Source organism: Colius striatus, chromosome Z (genome assembly GCF_028858725.1).
Source record: "Colius striatus isolate bColStr4 chromosome Z, bColStr4.1.hap1, whole genome shotgun sequence".
Lineage (NCBI taxonomy): Eukaryota > Metazoa > Chordata > Aves > Coliiformes > Coliidae > Colius > Colius striatus.
In genome coordinates, this window is record NC_084790.1 from 12,581,439 (window position 1) to 12,607,462 (window position 26,024).

Genomic DNA, 26,024 nt, shown 5'->3' on the forward strand with positions numbered 1-26,024 from the left:
TTAACCAATGCAAAAAGCTTGATCCTTTTAATTCTTTCCTAACAATGCAACATATTGTAACTGAAATACTTTCCATGCCACAGAAAAATGCCATTAATTGCAAGCTAGGATATAAAACTAGAGCTTCTGTGAAAAGCAGTCACCTTGCCACTTATGGGTACTTAGCGCTAGACAAAGGGCTTGTAAAGGGAAATGCTGGAAACTATTGTGAGATGCTAGGCAAAGTAGCCAACAGAGTAGGTGATTTAACAGGTTGTTTCCACTCTTCATTTCATGACATCTCTCCTTGTCATGCAAACAGACCAGACATCTGCATCAACAGAAAGGCTTCTTAACAGCCTACTGCTCTTAAGTGCATTCTTCTCACTCAGCAATTGCATAACGTTTAATGTATTAATATGGGTTGCTTTACTATAAAGGACTGTAGAGGTGATGCAAACTACAGATATTACTTTGTGAAGCGTTTCTTGATTCCCAATGTGTTTCATTCTTATTACAGTACTTCTAGCTGTATACACACAAGTAAGACATCTCCTCCCCCCAAAAAACCCAACCCCAAACCAAAACCCACCCAGTAGTGGTCTGAAATGGGACCTGTCCCGTCCTCCACTTTGGACTACATCTCCAGTTTCACCATAGCTTGCATTCCTGCTCTGATTTCCTTTCAATTACACACTACCTGGGAAGGGAGGTGGAAGAATGGACATTCACATTTTTTCTAAATTCCCCATCTGGATATCGAGAGAGGGTTTTAAGTAGTCAGCTCAAGTAGCGTTCAACAAAGTGCAGGGCTTAAGCAATACCTACAAGGCAAAAGTTTGTGGATGGTGAAACAACCTCAATGAGCAGCGCCGGCCTGTGTCCGTTATTCTCTAATAGCAGAGGACAGCTATCCACAGGATCAACGACCCAACCGCGACACACTCGCTCATCGCAGAAGAGCAACTCTAGCCGTGCAAGTCCTGAGCCTCTTCCGGAGACCGCGGTCTCCGCAACCGCAGCCGGTGTAAGAGGGGGTACAGGGCAGGTTCTGGGGCAAAGGCGCCAGCAGACCTCGCGTCCTACCCGCCGCCCTCGCGCGCAGCCTGCGCTTCACCGCACCCCGCCGCGACCACCCCCCGCCCCATCTCCCGCCGCAGCGGCGCGGGTGAGGCGCGGCCATGGTGGGGACGGGGGAGGCGGAGCAGGTGCCAGGGTGTGCCGAGTAGCACCGCCCGCCGCCGCCTCCCCCTAACCCCCCCCAAAGGAGCCAGCCGGGGCTGTCAGAGCGGCCGCGGTCGCGCAGGAGGAGGCGGAGGCAGAGGAGGAGGCGGAGGCGGCGGCGGGACGGCGGCGGCCGGCCGGGCCATGCTGGAGGCGCGGCGGCACCTGGCGGGCGCGCAGAGCCGGCGGGCGGCGGGGCAGCCTCCTCGTGCCTGGTAGGGCGGCGGCAGCGGAGGCGGAGGGGCTGCGCTCAGCCGGGTCCGCGGCGGGAGGGACCTTCCTCGCCGCGCCTCGCCTCAGCAGGCGGAGGAGCCGGCACCACCCGCCACCTCCCTTCAGGGCTTTGGCAGAGGCGGCGCGGCCGCTGGAGAGGAGAGAGGACGATGAGCCGCGCGGTGCTGGCCTGGCTGGTGCTCTGCGGGAGCCTGGCGGCGCCGCGCCCCGCACGAGGTGAGAGGACGGGGACCGGCGGCGACGGGGACAGGGTCGTTCGGAGATCCCGCGAAGTCGGAGCCGAAGTGCGCGGGGGAGCGGGGAGGCGGGAGCGGCGGGCGGCTCTCAGCCGGGTGTCTCCATCTGGGCTCCCCCTTTTTTTAAAAAAAGAAAAAATTAAAAAAAATACTTATCTCTGCGTTTTAAATAGAAACCGACGGAAGATCCATCATCAGACATGCTCTGTTTTAAAAGTACGCTTAATTAGAGGGGAAAGAAATGCTGTGAGAGCGCAAATGTAATCCAGATGAGCGTCTGGGAAGATTTAATAATATCCGCAGAGCTGTCCACATCTCTTTTCCCTTCCTCCCCCCACCACCCCTTCTCAGTCACCGGTCTTCATTTTAATTTGAAGGCTGTTAGCCCTGAGCTGGAGGTCCAGCAAACCGCGGAGCAGTTTGCAAACACGTTCGCGGGGCTTTAGCATCTCGGGCAGCAGTGACCGGCTCTTGTCAGGCGAGCTTTTTCTCGCCTCCTTCTAACTAGGGCATCTCTATCTAAAACACCAACGGCGCCTTCTCTGTGTTTCTTTGTAAACTCCCCCCGCCGCCAAAAAAAAAAAAACCACCAAAAACCAAACCCCAAGCAACCAAACCCTACCAAACCCAAAACCCAACCCACAAAAATAACCATAGACTTCTTGGAGTTCTCTTTATTATTATTTGGAATAATCATAGGTTTTTTCCCTTCTCGCATAAAAAAGTTGTCGGAGCTCATCTTGCAACTCGCTGAATGTCGTGAGGTGGTGGTGTGGTAGGGAGGACCGGTTCGGCCGCAGCAGCCCTTGTGAAGGGGAAGGGGCCGGGGGAACGCTGCGAGGGCGGTGGGAGTTACCTGCGCCCGTCCCGGGCGCTCCCGCAGCCGCCCCAGCGCTCACCGCCATATGAAGGAGCCCAGCCCCGAGCAGAGGCATCGCCGAGGGTCCCCTCCGCACCGCACGAAATCGTCCGTGGGCGACCCCCGTCCGTCGTGGGGGCTTCCCCATACTCTCCTTTCCCTCCGCAGAGCGTTTTCGCCTTCACCCAGCCCTAAACGTGCCCCCGCGCCGGGGCTACGTCCGACCCTCCGTCCGATTCCCCTCCGTGTGACACCCGGGGTGGGGAAGTCTCACGGGGTTGCAGACCTTTTTATCGTCCTAGTTGTATCTTGTAGAACAAGTTATTCTAATGAGTAGAGGACTATTTCCATTGACTTGTTCCCATCATTATTCACATTTTAAGAAATTATTATTATTTTAAAATTAAACCAATGTATCAGTAAAATTGAATATTTTATTAGATCTTCAATTATTCAGCACAGTGGCTTCTCAGAATCCAATAACATTCACACACTTGCAGGGAGCGTATGATAGCTTATGCAATATGTCCTTGTACCTGCAGTTTATGCACAAAGTCTTTTAAGCAAAAGATACTGTGACTACCACAAAGTGTGAGCTTGTAATAAATTTTTTACATTGGACTTCTCTAGGACTGTTCATAGTTCACATCTGAGATGATTCTTCATTTAAGTCTACAGTCCTGCCAGATTTTTAGGTAACTTCTGAGCAGAGAGAACTTCATAGGTTTTCTAGTAGAAGTGAAATAGGAAGGATAAAAATCCATTTACTCTGTGATTGCTTAAGCTATAGTTGTGTAGTTAAAGTTTTATCCTTTGCTTTCAAAATGAAATGGAAGAAAATGATACAGAGGGTTGGATTTTTTTTTTGTTCTGAAACGGAATAAAACGCTGCTTGGCAGGTCTGATATACTGGGTTAATTTTATTCAATGTCATGTTTACATTTAGTGGATCTTCCCGAAGTTATGGTTACTGTAAGTAACTGAAACTCTTTAGAGAGCAGTTTTGAACAGTACTAAACTTTTTGTGTATTTTTTAAATGCTGCTTGCTGATGAGTCTATTTGTATAATGATGTGTAATGCAAACCTATGGCAGTGTCATCTGCCATCATTCCCATCCTTTTTGGGGGATAAATTCCAACTACAGATCAAAGTCACATAGTTCATTACTGACCTGTGTTTCAAGTCTGCAGTTAAAAAACCCAATGAGTATTTTTTTTTATTGCAGCCGTGAGAAGTAATGATGGAGGTCAGACCTGTTGAGATTTTTTTGCTCTTTGCGATTGGAACACATACACACTATGTCAGCATATTTTTCTTTCTTTCTTAAGAAAGAGAGAGAAAGGGGAGAAAGATTGAGAGAGATAATAGTGATGATGATGAAAGAAAGAGTCATCCCAATGGAAGACAGGAATTAATTTTTTTTTGTGTTTAGTCTGATAAATTTGCCATCTCATGCACTATATAACAGGAATCTGATCTTCAGAGATGTGTTTATATCCATGTATGTGATTAAACTAGGCTTCAAGGGTGCAGTGACTTTTACCCAGGTGTATTTTTAATAAAGAATGTCCTTTTATGCACATTTCAAAACACCTCTAAGGTTTTACATTTACTAGTGTTGATGTTCCTTTCTCAAATTGAAGGCAAACCAATCTAACGTTCTACCATGTAGCGAAGAGACAGTGACTACAAGAGTGACTACAGAAACTTCTAAGATTGTTTCAGGTGGAAGAAATACAGCACATTTTACCTATAGTAATACAGGTTCCTGAATGCCACTGTATTATTTTTAGGAACAAAAAAATCAATACCTTTCATAACAGTCAACGAAGATTGAGATCAAATGAAAAGAATATGTAACTTAGAACAGATGCCTGCTTTAGTCCCCAGTTTTACCTCATGAAATGGGATAAGCTGATCAGCTATGGTAATGGTACTGTAAGTGCATAGCAAATTAGTATATTCCACATCTATGTGTTAAATGTCTTTGCAACATGATCTTTCAAAGATATACTATTTGAGTTGTAGTCTTTGTTGTGAAACTGATCCTTAAATTGTATCACGCTTTTTCACTTGTTGCTGATTTTTTTATGTTGACTCAAAATGATATTGACATTGCCAAAACCAGACAAATCTAGTTCTTTGTTTTATGTCTGTTCTGTTAGCCTGAGAGAAATATTTTGAAACTATCAAGGAGTTATTTCAGAGATGTTGCTTTTTCTCTGTTACAGTGGAGACCTTCCCTCTCTCTGAGGCTTAGAAGTTTCTGTAAAGCCTCTTTCTGCAGCTGGAATGAGGTGCAAGGAGTAAAAGTGCTGAGAAACAAGAGAAGTAAACTGTAGCATTGTTCTCGCATAACTATACTGAAAGACTGAAAAGATCATAGAGAGCTTTTAAAAAACAAGTGTCTTCTGTTTTACCAAATGCCCTTGCACCTTTGAACAGCATCTGTTTCTGTAGAAAGTGGTGACAGTGTGACCCTGCATAATGATTTTCACTGTTCTTTTAACAAATTACATTTGTATTCAAATTGATTTTCCATGACTGCTCATATAGCCTCCAGAAAGCATATAGTAGATATACTGTTGCATCTTGTACGTGTCTGGTGAGTCTTAGGATAGAATTTGATGTTAAGCCATGTGTTACTCAAACCGCAATAGTCCTAGTGGTATTTAGTTGGGATTTTAAAGTGTCTGACTCCTTCTTTCTCTGCCCTTTATGTCTTTATCCTTATCCTTCATGCCTTTTTTCAAAGGATATACTTCATACAAGGTTATGTATCAATGGTATCACAGTGAAAGGGGTACTGTCTTTTCTTCTCCGCATTTTTTCCAATTGCTGACCGGTTGAAAATCAAGGAAATGAGCCACTTTGGAAGTTCTCTCAACAGACAATGACTTTTTATTAAAAGGTTGATTTTCTTTATATCTTGATTTAGCTATTTCTACAGCACATATCCATACAGCAGCAGCAGTGACAAACTCACCGTCTGATATCTCATCAGTGTAAGTACAGACATCTGGAGACGCAGCGTTTAAGATACAAGATTCAGAAATAAATCTGTTATTCTAAAATTTATTCTGCATCATGTAGGAGTGTAGCATGTTACCGTTTCGTGTTTTTTTAGTTTTTTACACATTTCAAACTTACGGGATCCACAGAGCCAGGAGTATTTCTGAAATCTTAAAGAGTGGTGAGCATTGTATTGCAATTGATACTGGGCTTCTTTGTAGCGTACATGAAGTCGAGCTGCCTTGAGTTTGGAAAAATATGGGTTGAATGTCAAAACAGTATTAATTTATTTCAACTTTCAAAACACATTCTCAGGGAAATATGAGTTTACCATCTCATGTATTAGAAAGTAAAAGATGGGTTAAAAGATTAACACCTAAATAAGAGTTGTATGAACCTTAACTTTTGCAAACTGAAATTCTCTGGGAAGTACTGGAGGACCTACACGAGGTTTTCATTTAAAGAGGGAGAAGTGAGAATATAGGGGGAAAGCCAACATCAGCCTAAATTCAGTGCATTATATCAGTCTGAGCAGTAAGTGATAATGGGTCTAGGTTTTTTTCTGTATAGGAAACTTTGATCTTATGTTAGAACAAAGGCTACTCACTGTTGTATAGTTGAAATTTGGGGATGCAGTATTTGTGTGTGCCTGTCCTTTTGTGGTTTTATGAAATCTCAGTCTTGGTGTTGTGCAGATGTTACATATGGAGTTTTTCTGTTTGTTTGTGTGAGTTGGTTTTTTTCTTATCTCTTTAATCAGCAAGCTGTGATACCTTTCATCACAGTGGGGGTGTTCTTGTATTTTAAGTTTAAAAGCTGAGGAATGAAACAGATGATGATTATCTAGAAAAGTATCCAGCTAATCTAGCTAATAATTGCTATATGTGGTGTGTGAGCGAATGCATTATCACATGAAACACATGAAAACAACTTAATTTTACACACTATATATTGGCTATATCCATATACATTATGTTGTGGAATATCCACACTTCAGACAGCATACAGAGGAATTACATTAATTTATGTGCAATACATCTAGTCTGATACTTTAAAAAAAAATCTTAGTCATGTTAGGTAAGTCTTCATTGTCCTATGAATTCAAGATGCAGGGCTCCGTATTTAAAGTAAAAATCTGATGTATTTGACAAAAGCAATGAACGGCTAAAACTTTTTTTTTTTTGATACTAAAGATAGCATTCCTCTCTCCACTTGAACATTTTAGTACGCAGGCAAAGGCTTTTTCTGAATATGGCGAGGTTGTTTGAAAGTACAGAAGAAGGCATTTATTTGTCAGTGCCATTCAAATGGAGAATCCTGGAGTCTCAGCCATACCACTTATCACAGCAGGATGTCAAGTTTCAGTTTTAGGAGTTAGAATTTTAACCACAGTATTTAAAGCAGTAAACGCTTGTATGCAGATGACAGCAGGGAGGAGCAGCAGATGGATAAGCAGGAGTACGAAGATCTGCTCTCCTTGTGCAGAGCCCAGGCAGGAGCCTTATGCATCCCAGAGGGAGACTAAAGGTGTGAGTGGAACATGTGTGACTGCTTCACTTTCATGGCTTGTATGTGACCTTGGAGGCCACGGGGAAGATGGAAGGTAGCCAGGGCCTTCACAGGAGTGCTCCTTGTCATTTCTCGTCCCAGGTGGTGTTTGGGATATTGGGGCTGGATTAGGAGGAGTAACCAGCCTCACACAGTGTCTTGAGTAAATCTGTTGAGAAATTTGTCATCCAGGAATGCTTTATTCAGGACATTGCAATTCTGTAGATCTGAGAGTTCAACCAGTAGTCAGTCTTCCCTGCCGTGCTCCGGTGTTCAGCTGGTCCACATGGGACACACACAGCATAGGTTCAAGTTGACTATTAAGTGCTTCACAATACGGATTTGAATCTTTAGAGTTTCAAATTTTTCATTTGAATACAAAGCAGGACTTTTTCAATGTTTTGCAAATAATCTTTGTTTTTGTCCCACTCCCTATGCAACTCATTTTTACCTTAATTGTTTCCAATTTTAAACACAAGGCATTTGTGCATAGCCAGATTCTGGCTGTACAGTAGGGTAAAGCTACAGTATAGACATAGAGGGCTATTATTTTTGTGTCTTTGAGTACTCTCACAATACTAACTTTCTGACAGAGACAAAAAAAAAACCCCTGAAAGATATGATTGCTCTGACAATTTTTAGCTGCAGTAATTTTATTTGCCATGCTTCTGTATAGAGAGGCTGACAGAATTTCAGCAAAAGCTGATTTTTTCCTATCATTGTCAAGATGCTGTGTAAACCTGTGTAATTATGGAGAGCTGTGTCAGCAATGTGTAAATAACAGTAATTTCTGCCATCTGATTACTCATATCATAGGTTTCAACAATAGTGAAGCTTGAACAGACAATATAGGAAAGATACATCTTATGTAAGTGTGAAAAACAGAAAGCAGAAGATTGATTTATTTTATTTTTAACATCTACATCCTCCAGTCCGTGCCTTGCTCATATATCACAGCCTCTGTCACTGCTGGATATCAGTGCGCACAACCAGCTCTTTTAATCCAGGCTTCTTCTCTGATTATTCTCTATTAGAGTCCCATAGACTGTACTGCTTTAATCTGTTTGCCAGTTTCTTGTTTTTCTAGGTAACTACTATTTGACAGTAGCCTGGGCTCTAAGACTGAAGTGTTTTGGGTTTTTTTTCTCAGACCTTTTGCAGCTTTTTGAAATAGAGAAAATATGATTTGCTATGTAGCTTGTCAGATTCCTTACTTGTCTGAGGAATTGCGCAGGATTGCCTTACAAGGGCTTTTCTAGGTTAAAAACAAAGACTTAGTAGATGATTGCTTTCAGATACTATTCCAGAACTATTTTAGAGCTACAGAATGTCCATTTATTTGAACAGTTTTAAGGGAAGATTAGATTAATACTGTGAATAGTGTACAGTGTGGATGGGGAAATTATGTGCTGTTGTCATGGGATGTAGCTAAAATGACCTAGTAGTTGTCTTCTGTGGTACAACCTATATATATTTCTTTAATGATGCTTTTGTCTAATTTATTTGATGTGTTTTTTATGGCTTACCTTCTGACCTCGTAGAAAATGAGCTAGTCCTTCAGAATAAAGATCAACCTCTTTAATAACGGCTTTCATTTTCCTGGGTGTGATCAAGCCCATCCTATTGTAACCTCTTGACTTCTTAAATGAGTTTTCTCTTAACCTGGTGTCCTTTTTCAGGTTCATGTTTTCTTTTAGACAGTTCTGTAAGAAATGCTGCATTTTGGTACTGTTGCACGCTTACATGTACATTTACACTCTGATTCCTTCCTATGGTGATTTTACATAAACTCTTTTCTAAATATGGGTTTTGTGATTCAGCTCTTACTGAAATCATGGTGGACAATCATAGATCTTCAAAAAAAAGGTAGTTGAAGCAACATCATATCTGCTTGGGAGTATAGTCTCAGAGGCATATATCCTCTTCTGTGAAGTCTGTTGGAAAAAAAAAACCAAACAGTGACATTCTGAGTAAGAACACTGAAATTAGCTAGAGAAAAGTATGATTGACTATATATACACTGACTTAAGACTACCATTAATATTTCTTTGCACTGCAAGAGCTTTAATTGCTGTAGTATGCCTCAGTATCTTTCAGTATAGTTGAATAATTATGTGCCAATATGCATTTAAAATGCAGAAGGCTTAGTGGAAATATAGTAAAAGCTGAGCTTTGACTTGTGGGTCAGAGCCTCTTGGCTATTGGGAGGGTAAAACAAAGGTGGCATCTGTAGGAAATTTTCTGACTTTCTACTTAGTTTGTTACTGTTAAATAGCAGAGATGAGCAATTCTGCCATGTGAGATTTGACAGTATGGCCAAGCCCATCTAATTGCTCTTGGCCATTGTCTTTTCCCTGATTTCAGCACCAGTGATGAATTTACACAGAGCAATAAAAAAATTCATTTCTGTGCCATGCTAGTTTTGTGATAGTTCAGCTTGTGATAATTTACAGCAGGACTAGGCAAGCCTCAGCATTGGTGCAAGCAAGGATGATGGGAAGAGGAAGGCACAAGTAACACAGAGCTGATGGACCCAGACGTGTTCTCACCTTGTTCCTTCAGGGCGAACTTACCGATAGTTTTCTCATTGACAACTTAGATTTTTTTTGCCAAGAAATATGTTTGTCATAGTCATGCAATTATTTTGATTGGAAAAGATGTCAAATGCAACCACTAACACTGCTGAGCCCATCACTGAACCATGTCCTTCAGCACCTCATCTGTGCCTATTTTAAATGTCTCCGGGGATAAGGACTCCACCACCTCCCTGGGCAGCCTATGTCAGTGTCTTAACAACCCTCTCATTTTTTCCTAATCTCCAGTCTAAACCTTCTCTAGAGCAATGTAAGGCTGTTTCCTCCTGTCCTATCACTTGTTACTTGGGAGCAGAGACCAAAGGCCTTTCGGGTAGCTGTAGAGAGTGATCATGTCTCCCCTCAGCCTCCTCCAGACTAAATACCCTCGGTTCCCTCAGCCACTCCTCATAAGACTTGTGCTCTAGACTTGTTACTAGAGATCTTCACTTATGGACCTACCCATCCAGGTACTCACTGGCTCTCAATGTGTGACTGTCCCAAGTATGTTTTTCAGTGGCAAACAGATGAACAGGGAGAGCAGGGAGACAAGTTTAGTCACTCCCATAACCCTAAGTCACAGAGTGCCATATTTCTTCCTGCTATGTGTCAACCCACTGTGGAAACCAGGTACAGAAATCAGACAGACCTATGAGTATGTGTTGTGCTCCTGTCTGCATTGCCTTGTCATGGCTGCAGTCAGGAGAACATATTCTACAATTTTCTTGCCATCCCCCAGTCTTAAGTATCTGCATGCTGCATCACCGTCCTGGGGCCAATCAAGTGTTGATTAACTAAACAGTCCTGGTTATTTTGATGAGGACAGATTACAGTGTTTTTCTTCCCTAATTATTTTGTGCCAAATATTTATCTAAGTGATAAGATAAAGCCATGCAAAGCAGGTGAGGCACAGGAGCTCCTCCTGTGCTGTCAGTAGAGCGGGAGGAGCTGCCTGTCTTAGAAATTCTGCTCTGGCTTACATCTAAGGGAGTAAACTGCTTTAAAATTCCCAGTCAGTAGATGTGGTTCTGGCTCCTGGATTCAGACCAACTGAAGGCTGAGCAGAAAGAAAGAAGGAGGCAAATGCATGAGTCAAATCACTACAGTCTTCAGTTATTTCAGAAGGAAAAAGAGAAAACTCTTGAAAATGCTGTATTAACAGTTTTTTAGTATTTTTAGTTAATATTATATTAACAGTATTACTTAGTGTTTCAGGTATTTGTTTCACAAGCACTTCATGTGTATGTCTGCATGCTGAATCTGGCAGCTGGATTCAGCTGGAGAAGCCACAGATTTCGACAAGTAAGCAATCTGATCAGGAATTGTTGAGATCTTTCCATGTGGCAGTGTCACCTTAGCCCAGCTTGACACAGCCTTATGGGAGCTGACTAATTTTGACCAATTAAGCTGCTGGTTGATGGTTTTTTGATAGAAAAGTTTTGATTTTGAAATTTTTATTTATTTTTTTAAATTACTGTGGTAAGCAATAGGTAATAAAAAATAAATACATCGGCTTGTTTTCCAGTAATGAATTGTGGTTTTGACATTATACTCGTAGAATCCAAACACAATTTTAAATTCCAGCTAGAAATTTCCTTGTAAGGAAGAGGAGATGAAGAATCACAGAATCTTAAGGGTTGGAAGGAACCTCGAAAGATTATCTTGTCCAACCCCCTTACCAGAGCAGGACCACCTACAATAGGTCACACAAGAACTTGTCCAGATGGGTTTTGAATGTCTTCAAGGAAGTAAAGAAGACTCCACAACCCATGTGGGCAGATTGTTCCAGTGCTCTGTCACCCTCACAGTGAAGAAATTTCTCCTTATGTTTCTTTGCAATTTCTTATGTTCAGCAAACTTACTGACAGTAAGCTAAAGAGCCCCAGATCTCTCAGCCTTTCATCGTAAGGGAGATGCACCACTCCATCATCTTGGTGGCCCTGTGCTGAACTCTCTTCAGCAGCTCCCTGTCCTTGAACTGAGCAGCCCAAAACTGGACACAGTATTCCAGATGCGGTCTCATGAGGGCAGAGTAGAGAGGAGGAGAGCCTCTCTCGACCTATTCACCACTCCCTTTCTAATCCACCTCAGGATGTCATTGCTCTTCTTGGCCATGAGGGCATATTGCTGGCCCATGATCATCCTGCTGTCCACCAAGACCCCCAAGTCCCTTTCCCCTACACTACTCTTCTAAGAGTTCATTCCCCAACCTGTACTGGTACATGAGGTTATTCTTCCACAGATGCACTTGCCTGTGTTGAATTTCATTAGATTTCTTCCTGCCCAACTCTCTAGCCTTCTGGTGTGTCAGCCACTCCCCCCAGTCTACTGTCATCAGTAAACTTGCTGAGAGTGCCCTCTGTTCTCTCATGAACGTAATTCCTGAATATATGGAAAAGTACCCATCCCAGCACTGACCCCTGATGGACTGCACTAGATACAAGCTTCTAATTCTAACTGCCCCATTTATAACAACTCTCTGACATCTTTCCTTCAACCAGTTAACAATCCACCCCACTACCTTATCATCCACACCTCAGTTTTGCTGCAAGGGTGCTGTGGGAGATGGTGTCAAATGCTTTACTGAAATCAAGATAAACCACATCCACCGCACTACCACCATTGATCCACCTGGTTATGTCTTCACAGAAGGCTATCAGGTTGGCCAAAAATTACTTCCCCTTGGTAAAGCCATGTTGATTGCCCCTAATGACCCTCTTGTCCTTTTTTGTGCCTGGAGACAATATTTAGGATAAACTGTTCCATCACCTTTCCAGGGATGAAGGTGAAGCTGTCTGTAGTTACCTGGGTCCTCTTTCTTGCCCTCTTTGAAGGCTGAAGTGACATTTGCTTTCCTCAGGCACCTCTCCTGTTCTCTGTGACTTACTGAAGATGATGGAGAGTAGTCTAGCAATTACTTCTGCCAGCTCCCTCAGCACCTGCGGGTGCTTCCCATTGGGGCCCATTGATTTATGTACATCCAGATCGCTCAACTGATCCTTAACCAGTCCTCATGAACTAAACAAAGCTCCTCCTTTAAACAGGCTTCCTCTGGAAAGGCTCCTGAGGACAGTCTCCAGCAGTTTAGACAAAGGCAAAGAAGGCATTCAGTAACTCTGCCTTCTCTGTATCCTCTGTCATCAGGGCACACGCCTGATTCAACAGTGGGCCTACATTGCCTCTAGTGTTAGTTTTGTCTGCAATGTATATTTGAAGAAGCCCTTCTTGTCCTTGACCTCCCTTGCAAGGTATAACTCCAATGAGGCTTCAGCTTTCCTAGTTGCCTCCCTACATCCTCTGTCGACAGACTTATATTCTTCCCAGTGGCCATCCCTTCCTTCTATGATCTATGGACACTCTGCTTCCACTGGAGTTTGCCCAGCAGTTCCCTATTTAGCCATGTGGGTCTCCTGGCTCCTTTTCTTGATTTCCTATCTGCCGGGATGCTTTGATCTTGAGCTTGGAAAAGTGATCCCTGAATAGATACCGACTATCTTGGGCTCCTTTACCTTCTACTACCCTGTCCCATGGGATGTTGCCTAGCAACTGCTTGAAAAGGCCAAAGTTGGTTATGCTAAAGTCCGGGGCTGTGATCCTGTTTGATATTCAGTACCAACTGCACAAGATCCTGAACTCCACCATCTTGTGGTTGCTGCAGCCAAGGCTGCCCTCAATCTTCACTGCTTCAACCAGACCCTGCTTGTGCATGAGTACAATTTCCAGTAGTGCATCTCTCTTAGTTGGCACATCCACCATTTGCATTAAGAAGTTATTCATGCACAGAAGGAACCTCCTGGACTGTAAGTGGTTAGCCGTGTAAGTCTTCCAGCAGATGTCTGGGTAGTTGAAATCCCCCATGAGAATCAGAGCTGGTCATTTTTTGGCTACTCCCAGCTGCCTGTAGAAGGCCCCTTCAGTTTGCCCAGCCTGATCTAGTGGCCTGTAATAGACACCCACAACAGCATCACACATGCTAGTCTGACCCTTAATTCTAACCCACAAACTCTGAACTTGCCCCTCATCCTCACCTGGACAGAATTCAAGAGATATCCCAAAATTGCACCCTGACTTCACTGGAATAAAGATGAGTGAGATTTAATTAATAATAGTTTTTCTCAACTAAGATTTTCCTCTAAACTATAGGTGTTAATGAATTGTAGAAAGACATAGAGTAAATTTTCTTCTTTTACATTTTTGGAGATTCAGGAAGCTACTCTTTCACCCTGTAAATGTTCTTGTCTCATGTATGATCATAAAATTTTGTGCTAGCATCTTTCACAGCAGTCTTTTGTCTCTTGTGTAACATCAAGCCCTCTCCCTCTGCTTTCTTCTTGAAGTGTATGTACCTTTCGGTTTAATCAAAGAGCATCCCTGAAGTCTGAAAACGAAGGTCAACACATCACATAGAAAGGAATCTACCTTTAAGAGAAATAATGAGGTCTGATGACTTCAAGTCTGCTAAAAGCCATGATCTTGGGTCTCCTTTAGTGCAGGCTCCTGCCATACAAGCATTGCAGCTGTTTATGTGTACATTTCATTGTGTGTGTGAGTAGTGTTGGTATACTGGCAATATTTACCCAAAGAGTTGCAGGGATCTCGCAAACAGGTAATTATCTGGAACTGCTGTTTAAGGAAAACTCTCAGTTAATGTTATTCATTGTTTTTACTTTATAATTGTACATGCAAGATATTGTCATTTCCTTTTCATTTTCAAAATGAGATGCTAGAAGCTTTTTGAATTCAAATTGCAAATGCCCAGTCTGTTTACAGCTTACTATATGTATTTTGTAACAGTTGGAATAATTTTTAAAAGCCTTTAATATAGTATCTCAGAACAGATTTTCTGTAGAAAAAGCAGCTTCAGAAAGGGAATAGTTTTATTCAGCCCCATTTTTCTGTTAAGATATAGCAGTAAAATTACAGAAGATTTTAGACATATTACATCTGTTCTTTGAAAGAGAACGGCATAAAAGACATAAAATTACTGTTGTGGTTAGATTACAAGCTGTAGTGTATATCTACTGAAATTCGCTTTATGGAAGGTGCTTCTAAGTTGACATAGTTCGAAAAGCAATACCAACTTCTGGATCATATACTCCCTGAGCAGTGTAAGAATTGTGTATGGCCTCTGTTCTTTGGCCACAGGGGCTTTGCCCAAAGTTTGAGCTTTGGGGAGCAGCCAGAAGGTCACAAGTGAATAAAACTCCACTAGTGACTGATGAAGGAGCAGGGTCAGTCCTATTGCTGTCTGGGTGGAAAGGGAGAGCTTTCAGTCTCAACCTTCTTTTAAGGCCCTTATTTTACTATTGGAAATAAGGACTTGGAAGAAATTGTATCTGTATGGAGTTTGTGATGTATTGCCAGTATTGTCAGAGTTCATGGGTAGTCTGATTATAAATTGCAGTGGCACAAACTGTAAGAGAGACGGATTAGCTGGGGAGGATAGGTCGTTCCTTTAGCACTGTACAATGTTTTTGGGGGCTTTTGACACTTTCTATAAGTACTAATACAAGATAGACCTTTAGATGGTATTTATGGTCTGCAGTATTCATGAAAAAATCAAGAGTGTTGGCAATTTTTGTAGACAAAGCAGGCTTTAGCATTCAGTACAGCTATATCAGACTTTCTAAAAATTTTCTCAAAGCATTTCCTTGCATTAGAAATGACTATATTTATCCTTAGTATCTATGTAGTGACCTAGTTTGTATATCACTATCTCAAATTTTTATCCTACATGTACCATTGTCTGGAGGAATAAAGAAGAGGTTTGTCTATGTATGTATCTGTTTCTTTGTTTATTGATGTATGTTTTTGTGGGAAGAGATGTGTTTCTCTTAATAAACAATTTTTTGTTTCTTCACACTGTTTTTATCAGGTCCAACTTTGTTCCTTTGCACAAAGGTTTTACATCGAGTTTGTCTCTGTGGAATCACCGAATCACAGAATCTTAAGGGTTAGAAGGAACAAAGAGTTTATCTAGTCCAACCCCCATGCCAGAGCACAACCACCTAGAGCAGGTCACACAGGAATTTGTGAAGGTGGGTTTTGAATGTCTCCAGAGAAAGAGACTTAACAACTCGTCTGGGCAGCCCATTCCAGTGCTCCATCACTCTCACAGTGAAGAAATTTTTACTTGTGTCTTCTGGTAATTGAAACTGTTGTAGTAGATCTGAAAATTAGCAGTGTTACAAGCTGTAATAGCAAAAAACTAGAGTCAACTGCAACCACAGTAGAGTCAGGACAGGATACACAGACAAAAGGCTTCATTGTGTTAAACACAATATTATTTGAAAGTGTTTGTAAAATTTAGGATTTAAGTTGCACCTTAACCACTTTCTTTCTGGGCTATTATTTTATCCCTTTTTAATTTTCTTCATAGTCTTAATGTTGAACTGGCTTGAATTTCTGGATTTTTAATTCTTCCAATTGATGGTTCCAAGACCAAGGACCCTGGAAGACATTAATCCAAATTTGATGTTGAAAGTAGGTTGTTCTTCAGATTAAAATCTTTCAGGAATATGGATTTTTGTGACTTTTCTTGATTTTAATAATGCAAAGTTACCTCTTGTGACTACAGCAGCATAACTTTACAACAAAGCATCCTCTAGATTAACATCTGTAACTTTGCCAAAACTATTATCTATATTGCAAGTTGTTACTTCATGTCCAAACTGGATAATTAAATCTTCAAATCAGATGTGCATTTTTTTATTATCATAAACATAGTTAAGGATTTTATGGTTTCAGAGAACAGTCAGGAAAGAGCTGCATTACAGCTCATTAGAGAGTGGGATAAAACCTCCCTGAAATTTTGATTTGTTGTATTACATTTTCAGATTTGGACTGCTTTCTTTCAGGCAAAGACTGCAGAAAAACTGCCAGCACTGCATTAGATGTGTTTGGGCCTTAATCACTGCAAGTCTCTTATGATCTGATCTGGAGCCCTTAATTTGGGTTGCTTGCCAGCAATGATATAAAACACTATCAACTTTTTGGATATTAAATGGTGAAATCATGCTTTTGCAATAAGCCAGCTGAGTAAAAACTATGTGTACCTGAAATGAACACAAGCAAATTTAAAATCTGAATGTTGTGAGTAGCCATTTACTCTTGGGAGACAACATGTTTATGTGCCAAACAAGAATGCCTCTGGCATGGACCAGCTACTCGGGTACATCAGAGACCTGGAGGGAGGATGCTGCTGCTATCTTAGCCTCAGACTGTGGAGATGCTCAGGGTGAGGACAGTGGCCTTGCCTGCCAGGATGTGCTATGTGCCATCAGAGAGGACAAATAGGAGATTGACAGGGTCTTGCAAAAACTCCCAAAAGCCCACAGCTCAAGTTCTGTTCTGCAAGGAAGGAGAACAGTCTAGGGAACCACCTCCAAATGAGCTGTGGATAAAAACTTAAATGATGAGAGAAGCTGGAAATTTATCTCTTCTGACATCACATCTCAACTGTCTTCTCGACCTCAGGTTTTGCAGTTACAGGTACTAGCCCAGAGGCTTAAGCAAAGGAGAAATCAGAGTGATAGTTAATGGAGACTACCCTGCTCAGAACTGTGATCCACTGCCTTGATGTCTTGTCTTGGATGCTTAGATATGGAATGATGCAGAGACACTGGTGATACTGTCAGGGAAGCTTGACAAAGAAAATGTGGGGTTGTTGAATGAGGTGAGTGATTTGGTATATTGGGCAAAGGAGGCAAAGGAACTAAGCACCGACATTGCACCCATCTTACAAAAAGATTGACTAAAGGGGAGTCTCCAGGCTGGTCAGCCTTGCTTTGTCCCTGGGAAGACCATGGAACAGGTTTCTAGGCATGTGAAGAGGGTGATCGGGAGCTGTCAGTGTGGGTTTACTGGGCATAAATTACACATGACCTACCTGATGGCCTTCTGGGAAGAAATGACTGGTGTGTTTGGGAGCAGAGCAACAGGTGTCATGTACCTGTGCTAGAGCAAGATTAAGAATCTTAGTGTTGCTTTTCTCACATCCAAGATGCACCGTAATGGCCTTGATGGATGGACAATGAGACTGATTAAAAATTGGTTAGATGAAGGGACTTGGAGGGCAGTAATTGATCTATTACGTCAGCCTGGAGCGTGGTAATAAGTGGGACATTACTGTGGTCTGTCTGCGACCTCTTATGTTTAAGATCTCTATCAGTGGCCTGAAGGAGATGAGAGAGTCTTCATCTATCAAGTTTGCAAGTTAGACCAATCCAGGATGACTGACTGATGCCCTCAAGGGCAGAGCTGCCACTGAGCGAGGCCATATTAGGGAACAAGCCAATGGGAGCTGTAAAAAGGGATTGGACTGGGGCAGTCACTATGCACGCACAGATGTTTGGGTTTTAGGCCTTCAGTTTGGCAAAGACCTGAATAAATGAGGGTGAGATCAGGGACCTCATCATCTTAGTGGGCACTGGAGCTGCTGCCCTGCAAATCGAGGGACTTGCAGATCAAGGCTGTGTGTCAGCAGGCAAGGGAGAGCTTCAGGAGCAGAAGAGCAGCCTGTGCTGCCTGCAGTAAGTGGGAGTGAGGAGAGGAAGACAGGCCTCATAGCGGGACAGAAGAACAAGTCATCTTTTCTGTAAATATGATCCTTACTGGGATGTGAGCATCAAGACTCCTGCCCTGCATAAGCCCCATTTTGAGTCACTTGTGTGAGGTGGAGAGTATTGTTCTATTAGTCTTCTGCAGAGTAGGAATGTGGGGGATTTTTTGCCTTGCAGTGTAAAAAACAGGATTCTATTTTATGTAGATACTAGCAAAGACTAAAATCTAAGATCTACAGTATGCATCTGGTGGGTTTTGGTTTTGTTGGCTTGTTTAATTTGTAAGTGTTGCTTATCATGAATAAAGTAGACTGAGCAACATTAAACAAGCCATGATTTTCAGAGTTAAGTTTTTTTGTTGTTTCACAGTTTTCACTTTATTGCAATTGTGTGGGCTGGCAGTGGGAACCAAAAACCAAAGATTTACTCCCATTATTAACTTCCTTTTATGTTTGTTTATGAAACACAAGAGAAAAAAATAGCTATCAATCTGTAGAGATTCTTGAACATTTTCCTCCTTGAGACAGTAGTAATAGAAATGTCCAATTTCCAGATTGTGACAGAAAACCGTGGCTTTCAAGCATATTGGAATGAAGTTATGAGTTTGTATTTTAAAATGTAATCTGGATTTGGCACAAGACATCTCAGATGAAAACCTCCTGCTGAGATGACGAGATTTGTAGATTTAAGATTCAGTTATCATGCAAAGAGTTTAACAACTCCACTGATACGAATGTTAGGGGAAGAAATTAAAATGAACTGGATTGGTGATTCATTTTGGTTATACTCTGGGGGAAGAACAGACATTTTCTAATAATTAATTATCTGATTTAAAACCTCCTTGTTTCGTGGCTGAGGTGAGAAATTAGATATTTTGTATAATAAAGCAGCTGATCTTTAAAAATAATGGGAAGTGCTTTTATATTTTTCACAAAAACGGTAACTGCTTCAGTTCAGTGGTCTCCGCCTCAAGAAATTGGTTTCAAGCAAATTAGCCAATAAAATGAATGTACCCTGTACTTGTTTATTAATAAAACCAGTGTGTAAACATAGCTGATCAGTTTATGGCAATCTACATAAGAAAGAAAAATATGCATAAATTGAATAGTCTTGATTGCTGACCATTGATCATGATCTATGTTTCTGTAAGTTCAGTGAAAAATGTTTTTTCTACTTGAAGAATGAAGACGTTTTTCAAATACGCTGAACAGTTTTCATTGCCTTTGCCTTCATTACAAACTAGGAGTGCTTAATAGAATTTTAAATAAAAAAGGCATAATCTGGCTATGCTGTGGACTCTGGATAATGTCTTCAGAGATGTCAACATATCACTCTCTTATGACAACAGTCATCAAGTGAGGATTATATTCAGAGTTAATGTTCAGATTCCTCTGTTTTCCTCTAATACTTACACAAGCGTTCTCCTTCAGCCAAATGTACTGCATTGTGAAAGACTCAAATTAAGGGCATGCTTTCTAGTTTAACTTTTTCACTGGGATCCTGAAATAGTAGCAGTGATGCTGATACGGCACTGGTAGCATAATGTGTGCAGGATGATTAGATGCAGGAGGACAGTTGCTGATTCTTGTTACTCCTACTTAGTACTTGGCTGCAAGAATAAGATGACAGTGTTTTATTTTTGAGCTGTTGGTTTCACCTCCAGTTGTGCAAGAATCCTATTCCTACTCTTAAAATTTCTAATCTAGAGTGTGAAATTGCTTTGCAAATGTTAAGAGTGATAGTTGGGGTACAAAGCATGTCTCTCTCTTTTTGTAAGGCAGCATATTGAATTACAGCAGAATCAGTCACATGGCAAACAGTTTGATGGCAAGTCTTTGAAGACCATGGTTAAGTAAATCTAATTCTGTTCTCAAAATGTCTGTGAACATATTGGCTGGCACTACAGCATTATATGTAGTCAATGATACAAAAAAAACCCCCAGAATCCCCAAAGCTTGTAGCCTCAGGATAGAGAAAATGCTGCTGGAACACAGATGGAGCATAACAAATTATGAGGCTGTAATGGTCAAAGTGGCTGTAGTGCTTATGATCCCTTGGTGTAACTAAAGGTCAGTAATATGGTATGGCAAAGACAGTGTTCAGGACAGGTTTAAAGAAGATGAAAGGCAGCTTCTTTGAACTTCTGAAAAATATCTTTCCAAAGCTAAAAGGTGACATGGGAGGTAATGAAACACAGGGTGGTTTGGTGATGAATTTTCAAATACGTGGAAGGTTCAGCTGGACTTCTTGTTACTAAGAGATGATACATTAAGAGAAAGCCTTTCAAAGAGCTTTGAAAATACAGAGCAGTGACTTGTGTTGGATGTGATGGAAAAGGGTGAGAAAACAGAGCTGTGAAAGGACAGTAATGATCTAGTTAAAGCAAGAGACTTATGTAATGCTCTGCAATAGCATTTGGGAAGTTACTGTTCCATTTCTGAAAGCAAGAGTGAAAGCTGACAAATTAATACAAACTCAAGAAAATGAGAACTTGGGATGATTATCTGTGCCAGTGGATAAGAAAGACTGTGTCATATTGGTATAATTAAGGAAAAAATCAGCAGAACATTATCTAGTGTAGCTCCTAACTCACCCCTTTTAGAATCAAGTGACAAGCAAAATAGTAGGGGTCACTATTGGATTTTTTTTCCATATGAGTTATTGAAATTCAGAGTCTTTCATATACTAACAGAAAATCAAGGTCACTGAAGATTCAGAGGGCATGGTTTTTATGTTAGTGTGCTTCTGAGAGAGGTTTTTCTCCTTTATTCAAGTCTCTCTTTCTGTCCAAAAATTGTGGCATGCATCAGGACAAGTTCTTTAGTCTGCTCATGCACTGTAAGTACATGAAGTAAATAATGATAAGGGAAAACCTTTCTCTAACTAAGTTTCTAAATCGGCTAGTTGAATGTGTCCATCTGATTGCAGCCAGCAGTGTTTGGAACTAAAATCTGCATTGTAACCACACTGCTTAGGCTGACAAAGAATGAAACAGAAGTTTGAGAAAGAGGTGATGAATCTATTATATTCCAGTCTTGAAATCTAGTGCATGTTTTTCTTCAAAAGAAAAAAGATATGCAGGAGAGGGTCACTCCTCTAAAATGAAAGATATGGGGAACTTCCACACTCCCAGACTCATATACGTGTACAGGCATTATGCTATGCTGGGCTGAGGTCTGAAGCCCCCTCACCCTCCATGCTACCACAATCTCTTTCTTTGCACAAGTTTCCAAAGACAGAAAATCGAGATGCCTTGATCTGGTATGCTCTGTAATTACTCCAAACGAATGTAGACAATTAGGGGACTATAGTCTTGGGACAAGTGATGTAGTCAACTGAGAGATCATTTCAGATTTAGTTCATGAAGGTCAAAGCATAAGTCATTTGGAAAAAAAAAAGAGGTAAATGAAAAAAGTGGGGTTTAACACTATCAGTGCAAATAATGTATTACATTATGAATGTAGTGACTGGAGAATTGTTTCATACAGATCACACCAGTATCATCAGCCTTGAAAAAGCAGTCTGGTGGATGATTTAATTGAACTGACTTAGAAAATTATTTACCATATGCAATATCCACAGATGTTTTAGATAACCACGTGTAATGATTCAATGAACTCATTGGCTACTAGAACATGTTTCACAATAGAAAAAGAGAAAGGAATGTGATTTTATGTTAGGCAACTTTAGTCAGGTCAAATTTATCCTACAGGAGGAGAAGCACATTTCTGGAACAAATTGTGATGAGGAGCAGATCTTGGTAGTTTGAGGCACTGGTCTGATAACAGTCCAAATGGAAGTCATTGCTCCCCATCAATAAAACTTTGTTTTTAACTATTATACTTGCAAAACTACTTTTTCCATTCTTAGGAAGAAAAAAGCTTCACAGCTCTTTTGGAGCATGGAAGAAGCAAAAGACTTAGTGCTAGTTTAGACTGTATAAGAGCATTTTTTTGTGACAATAGATCTCTATCAATTTTGTAAGGACAGTGTCAGAATTGTCAGGTGGGAATCCAAACTTGTGAGTTAATTTGATGTGGGACCCTAACGTCCATTCCTGTTCTATTTGTAGAATCTGTGTGCTACCAAAGGAGTATGAGGAGCTCTCCTTTTTTCTCTAGCTCCCACTTTCAAAATGTTTTAGGTGTCTTACACTGAAATATAATATTAACAAAGCTGTATGTAATAGCACTTAATAATATTGGAATATGGAGAAGGAAAGAATCTCCTTGACTAATGTCCCCAAACTGAGGAAGGGTTAGCATCTTCAGAGAACTGTGCATGAATTTGTTCAATTCTTGAAAAACATTTGAAATTAATTTTTATTTCCTCTTAAAGATAAAAATGAATGGCCTTAAACTACAGCTGAAAAGAAACCATATTAAAAAAAAAGTAGTTTTCTTTCTTCTGGGGGAAAGGTGATGAAGAGACTTGACTGAAATATAGCAGTCTTTTTGTCCCCCTAGACTTTTGAAATCTCAGATTGTGAAAGGATTTTAGGTGGCCATTCACTTGAATGGATCTTGCATAGATTAGTGTTTTAGGCAGCCCTAATTAAAAGTTAAAATAGCAGAACATCTTTGCAGAAATAGTGATAGCAGAGTCTCAAAGGAAATGAGCCATAGAGGTAAAAGTAACTTTAGGTTTTTTATGCTTTTGTCTCCATATCTTTATGTCAGCAGTTTCTGTTTTCAGAAGGAGCCCTACTTGCTTCTGGTTGACAAAGCCTGGTTCTTGGGCAGTTCTGAAGCATCTTTTCCACTAGCTGAGAGTTTGGCCCCAGGTTTTTGTCAGAAAGCGGCACCTTAAAAGCATATACCCTTCCTTTCCTCTGTTTGCTTTTGCAGACATGAATCATGAGAAGTTTGATTGCTCTATGAGTAATGATTAGTACATGCAGGAGAGTAATGTTTTGCTAATGTTTATTTGCCATAGCCATTTGTACACTACTGTTCATGAGCATCTGTCTAGATCATGGGTAACAAAAAAAAAAGTAAATACCATGTCCAAATAATCTCAGGTAACCTTAAGAAAAGACTGGAAATAGGTTGAATAGATATAGAACATCAAGCAGTACTATAATAAAGCCAAAATGTGCTTCGGTATGAAATCTTACTGTATAAGTAATATTTCAGGCATCTAGATATGATATTTGCTAGTATCAGCTTGACTGGAGAGTTTCCTGCTTGAGTTGCATTCCTTGATTTTTTTTATTGACTTTCTGTATACTTGCTTCTACTCTTCTAATAAGGTTACAACCGAACATGCTGTAACTCCAGTGTCAGAATACATTTGTCTGTGTCATTCTTGGAAATTAACAGCAGTGATTTTTGATTTAGCAATACATGTGAACAAAGCTGTGGCTTGTTGCAAAATTTCCATGTTTTTTTTTTTTTTATTACTAGATGTAGTAAAACCACCTCCTGTTTTAATAGTAAATTTGCTCTGCTTTTAAAAATAAAAGTCTTTGGTTTTAATAATATTTCAGGTGAATTATGTGTCTGCTTTATGTTCTTATGGAGCAAGATAGAACAATCTCTCTTTGAGGTCATCTGAATTTTTCAGTTCATAAATGCTATCAGAATACAGACCTTTTGATGATGGTGTGCAGCCAGGACCACTTCATGATATGTCACCTCAGTTTTACTGGTGATGATTTGTGCTGTGGCCAGTGGAATGCCCTTTGAGATGAAATAATAGGAAGGATTAGTGCCAGGGAGGAGAGATCCTGTGGAGTTATGAGCCAAGCCAAGCCAGGCTGTAAGTCTGTCTCCACTTCTCTGTAGGACCTCGTATTGACTTTTACTGTTGTTTTTGTTCCTCCACCTTTGTCAATGATGCTTTGTTCTGGTAAGTTTGATGGGGGAAGAATCATAAGAATGTCAGTAAAAGTATCGAAACCACGTGTTTCAGAGAAGAAGAGAGAAATGTAACCTTTAACATATACGAAGGAAAGGACTTTCTCTTGTTTCTCATCAAGTTTTTGGTGGTGTTTCCCCTACCAGCCCCACAGTCACTGAAGTTATTAAATCCAGGTAAAACCATCCAATTGCTAGACACATAGGATAGTTTAAAGATTAGTACCCAAAGGGATTGTTTCTTAATCACCAAGACCAACAAATCAGGTTTCAAATGCTTGTCTTCAAAATCAGAGGTTTTAAATATACTTCAGTGATATCTGCTATGTTACAGTTATTTTTAAGCCATTTCCCATTTCTTTCATTAACTTCTTATCTACTGAAGTTTTTAGGAACAAGAAAGTAAATCATGCTGATTACAGGCTTCCATTAGACAGAAATAGTAATTTTCTGCACTAGAATTGCATGCATTTTTCGTTTTAAAATAATTAGATGTACATTTAGAGTCAGCTTAAAATTTGCAATTAAAACCACTGAGTAATATAATAGAAGAAATTCTTGAAGCAAATGAATTTCCAGACTTCCGTAACTATCTTCAGAAGAAAATGAGTATATGTAGTGTCTATTTTCTTACAGAAAGATGAAACTGTTGTTCTTCATAAAAGACAGAGAGCAAAGAAAAAATGAGAACTTACATTAGGTGCTCCATAGTAATTAGATATTTCCTGAACACAGTGGCTAGTATCAGAAATGTTCTCTCACCAAGGTCTTCATTATTGTCGAGGTATTTCAGATACTTCAACAGGTAATAGAAACCTAAAGAAAATTACTAAAATCTGAGTATATTTAATCCTGAACATAAATGCATAGTTTCTTTCTCGAATTTGTGGAGAGATGCTCAGTGAGTTCAGTATATCCTGTGCTGTTTTTCAGATGAAAGCTAGATTTTTGGCTGCACTTCAGCAGTGGCTTATTTAACTTGACAATCTTCCATGTTTAGCAGTGATGTGGCTATCTGAAATGGCAATGATGTGTTTTCATTCACTAGTGTTGCCACAAGAGGATTTAAGTCATCTGGCACAATTTCAGTCCAGGACTATGCCAGCAGAAAAGCCTTTAAGGGCAGCAGAATCATCAAAATGATAGACTAAGATAGGAAAGTCAAAGGGAAAAGATAACTTAATGGTATAGACAATAACAATATTGTGTTAGGCATTTGTGGAGTAAGAGGGCTTTATAAACAAATGCAGCCCTTAAAGTATGCAAGCTATATTCTTATGGCATTATCCAGAAGCAATTGGTAGCTGTGTCTTACAAACATATATTTGTGAATGAAACTAAATCTGTTAAGAAGAAAACCTGACATTGTGAAATAAGTCTATAAATAAATTTGGTAGGTTTGTACATAAAGTCTATTTGTTAAGAGGTCGGGTACCAACAGATAGGGCTCAAGGTTACACAACTTTTAAGGATTTTAGGAAGACTAAGGACATTGCTTTTGTCCAGTGTGATTGCTTATAAAAATGAACTCTTACCAGAGTAAAAGTCAATTCTAGTGAAATACTGGTTACATTTTTGGGACATTCCACATTTGAATTGAAGTATTCAAAGCAGGGTAGTTGATGAAAATGTGCTTTCCCTGGATGAGAGACATATCCTGTGATTCTTAACTGCATCTGGGAATACTTTTGTGTTCATAAAGCATTTGGCATGATGACCTACTTCAAGACTAGAAAAGCATTTAGACAGCTCATTACTCAGAGCACTAGATGTAGAAAAACCATTATGTGGCTTCCTGTAGTCTCTTTGGGGACTATAGGTGCATGTACTTCATTGGTCTTTGTTGCATACTGTTAACTTGTCTCTGACTTTAAGAAAACTCTTGAGTGAGTCTATGCACCTTGCATTCCTCCCTCCTAGTAAGTGTGCTGCCTCATTC

General features: G+C 40.5%; 1 protein-coding gene across 1 annotated transcript in view; it reads left to right on the forward strand.

Moving 5' to 3' along the window:
• The first annotated feature begins 1,466 nt into the window (after window positions 1–1,466).
• Window positions 1,467–26,024, forward strand: part of EDIL3 (EGF like repeats and discoidin domains 3) — a 257,156-nt gene continuing 232,598 nt past the window's right edge. Inside the window, exon 1 of the mRNA XM_062018152.1 lies at window positions 1,467–1,653. Coding sequence (XP_061874136.1) covers window positions 1,587–1,653 — 67 coding nt within the window. The 5' untranslated portion in view covers window positions 1,467–1,586. The remainder of the gene's footprint in view (window positions 1,654–26,024) is intronic.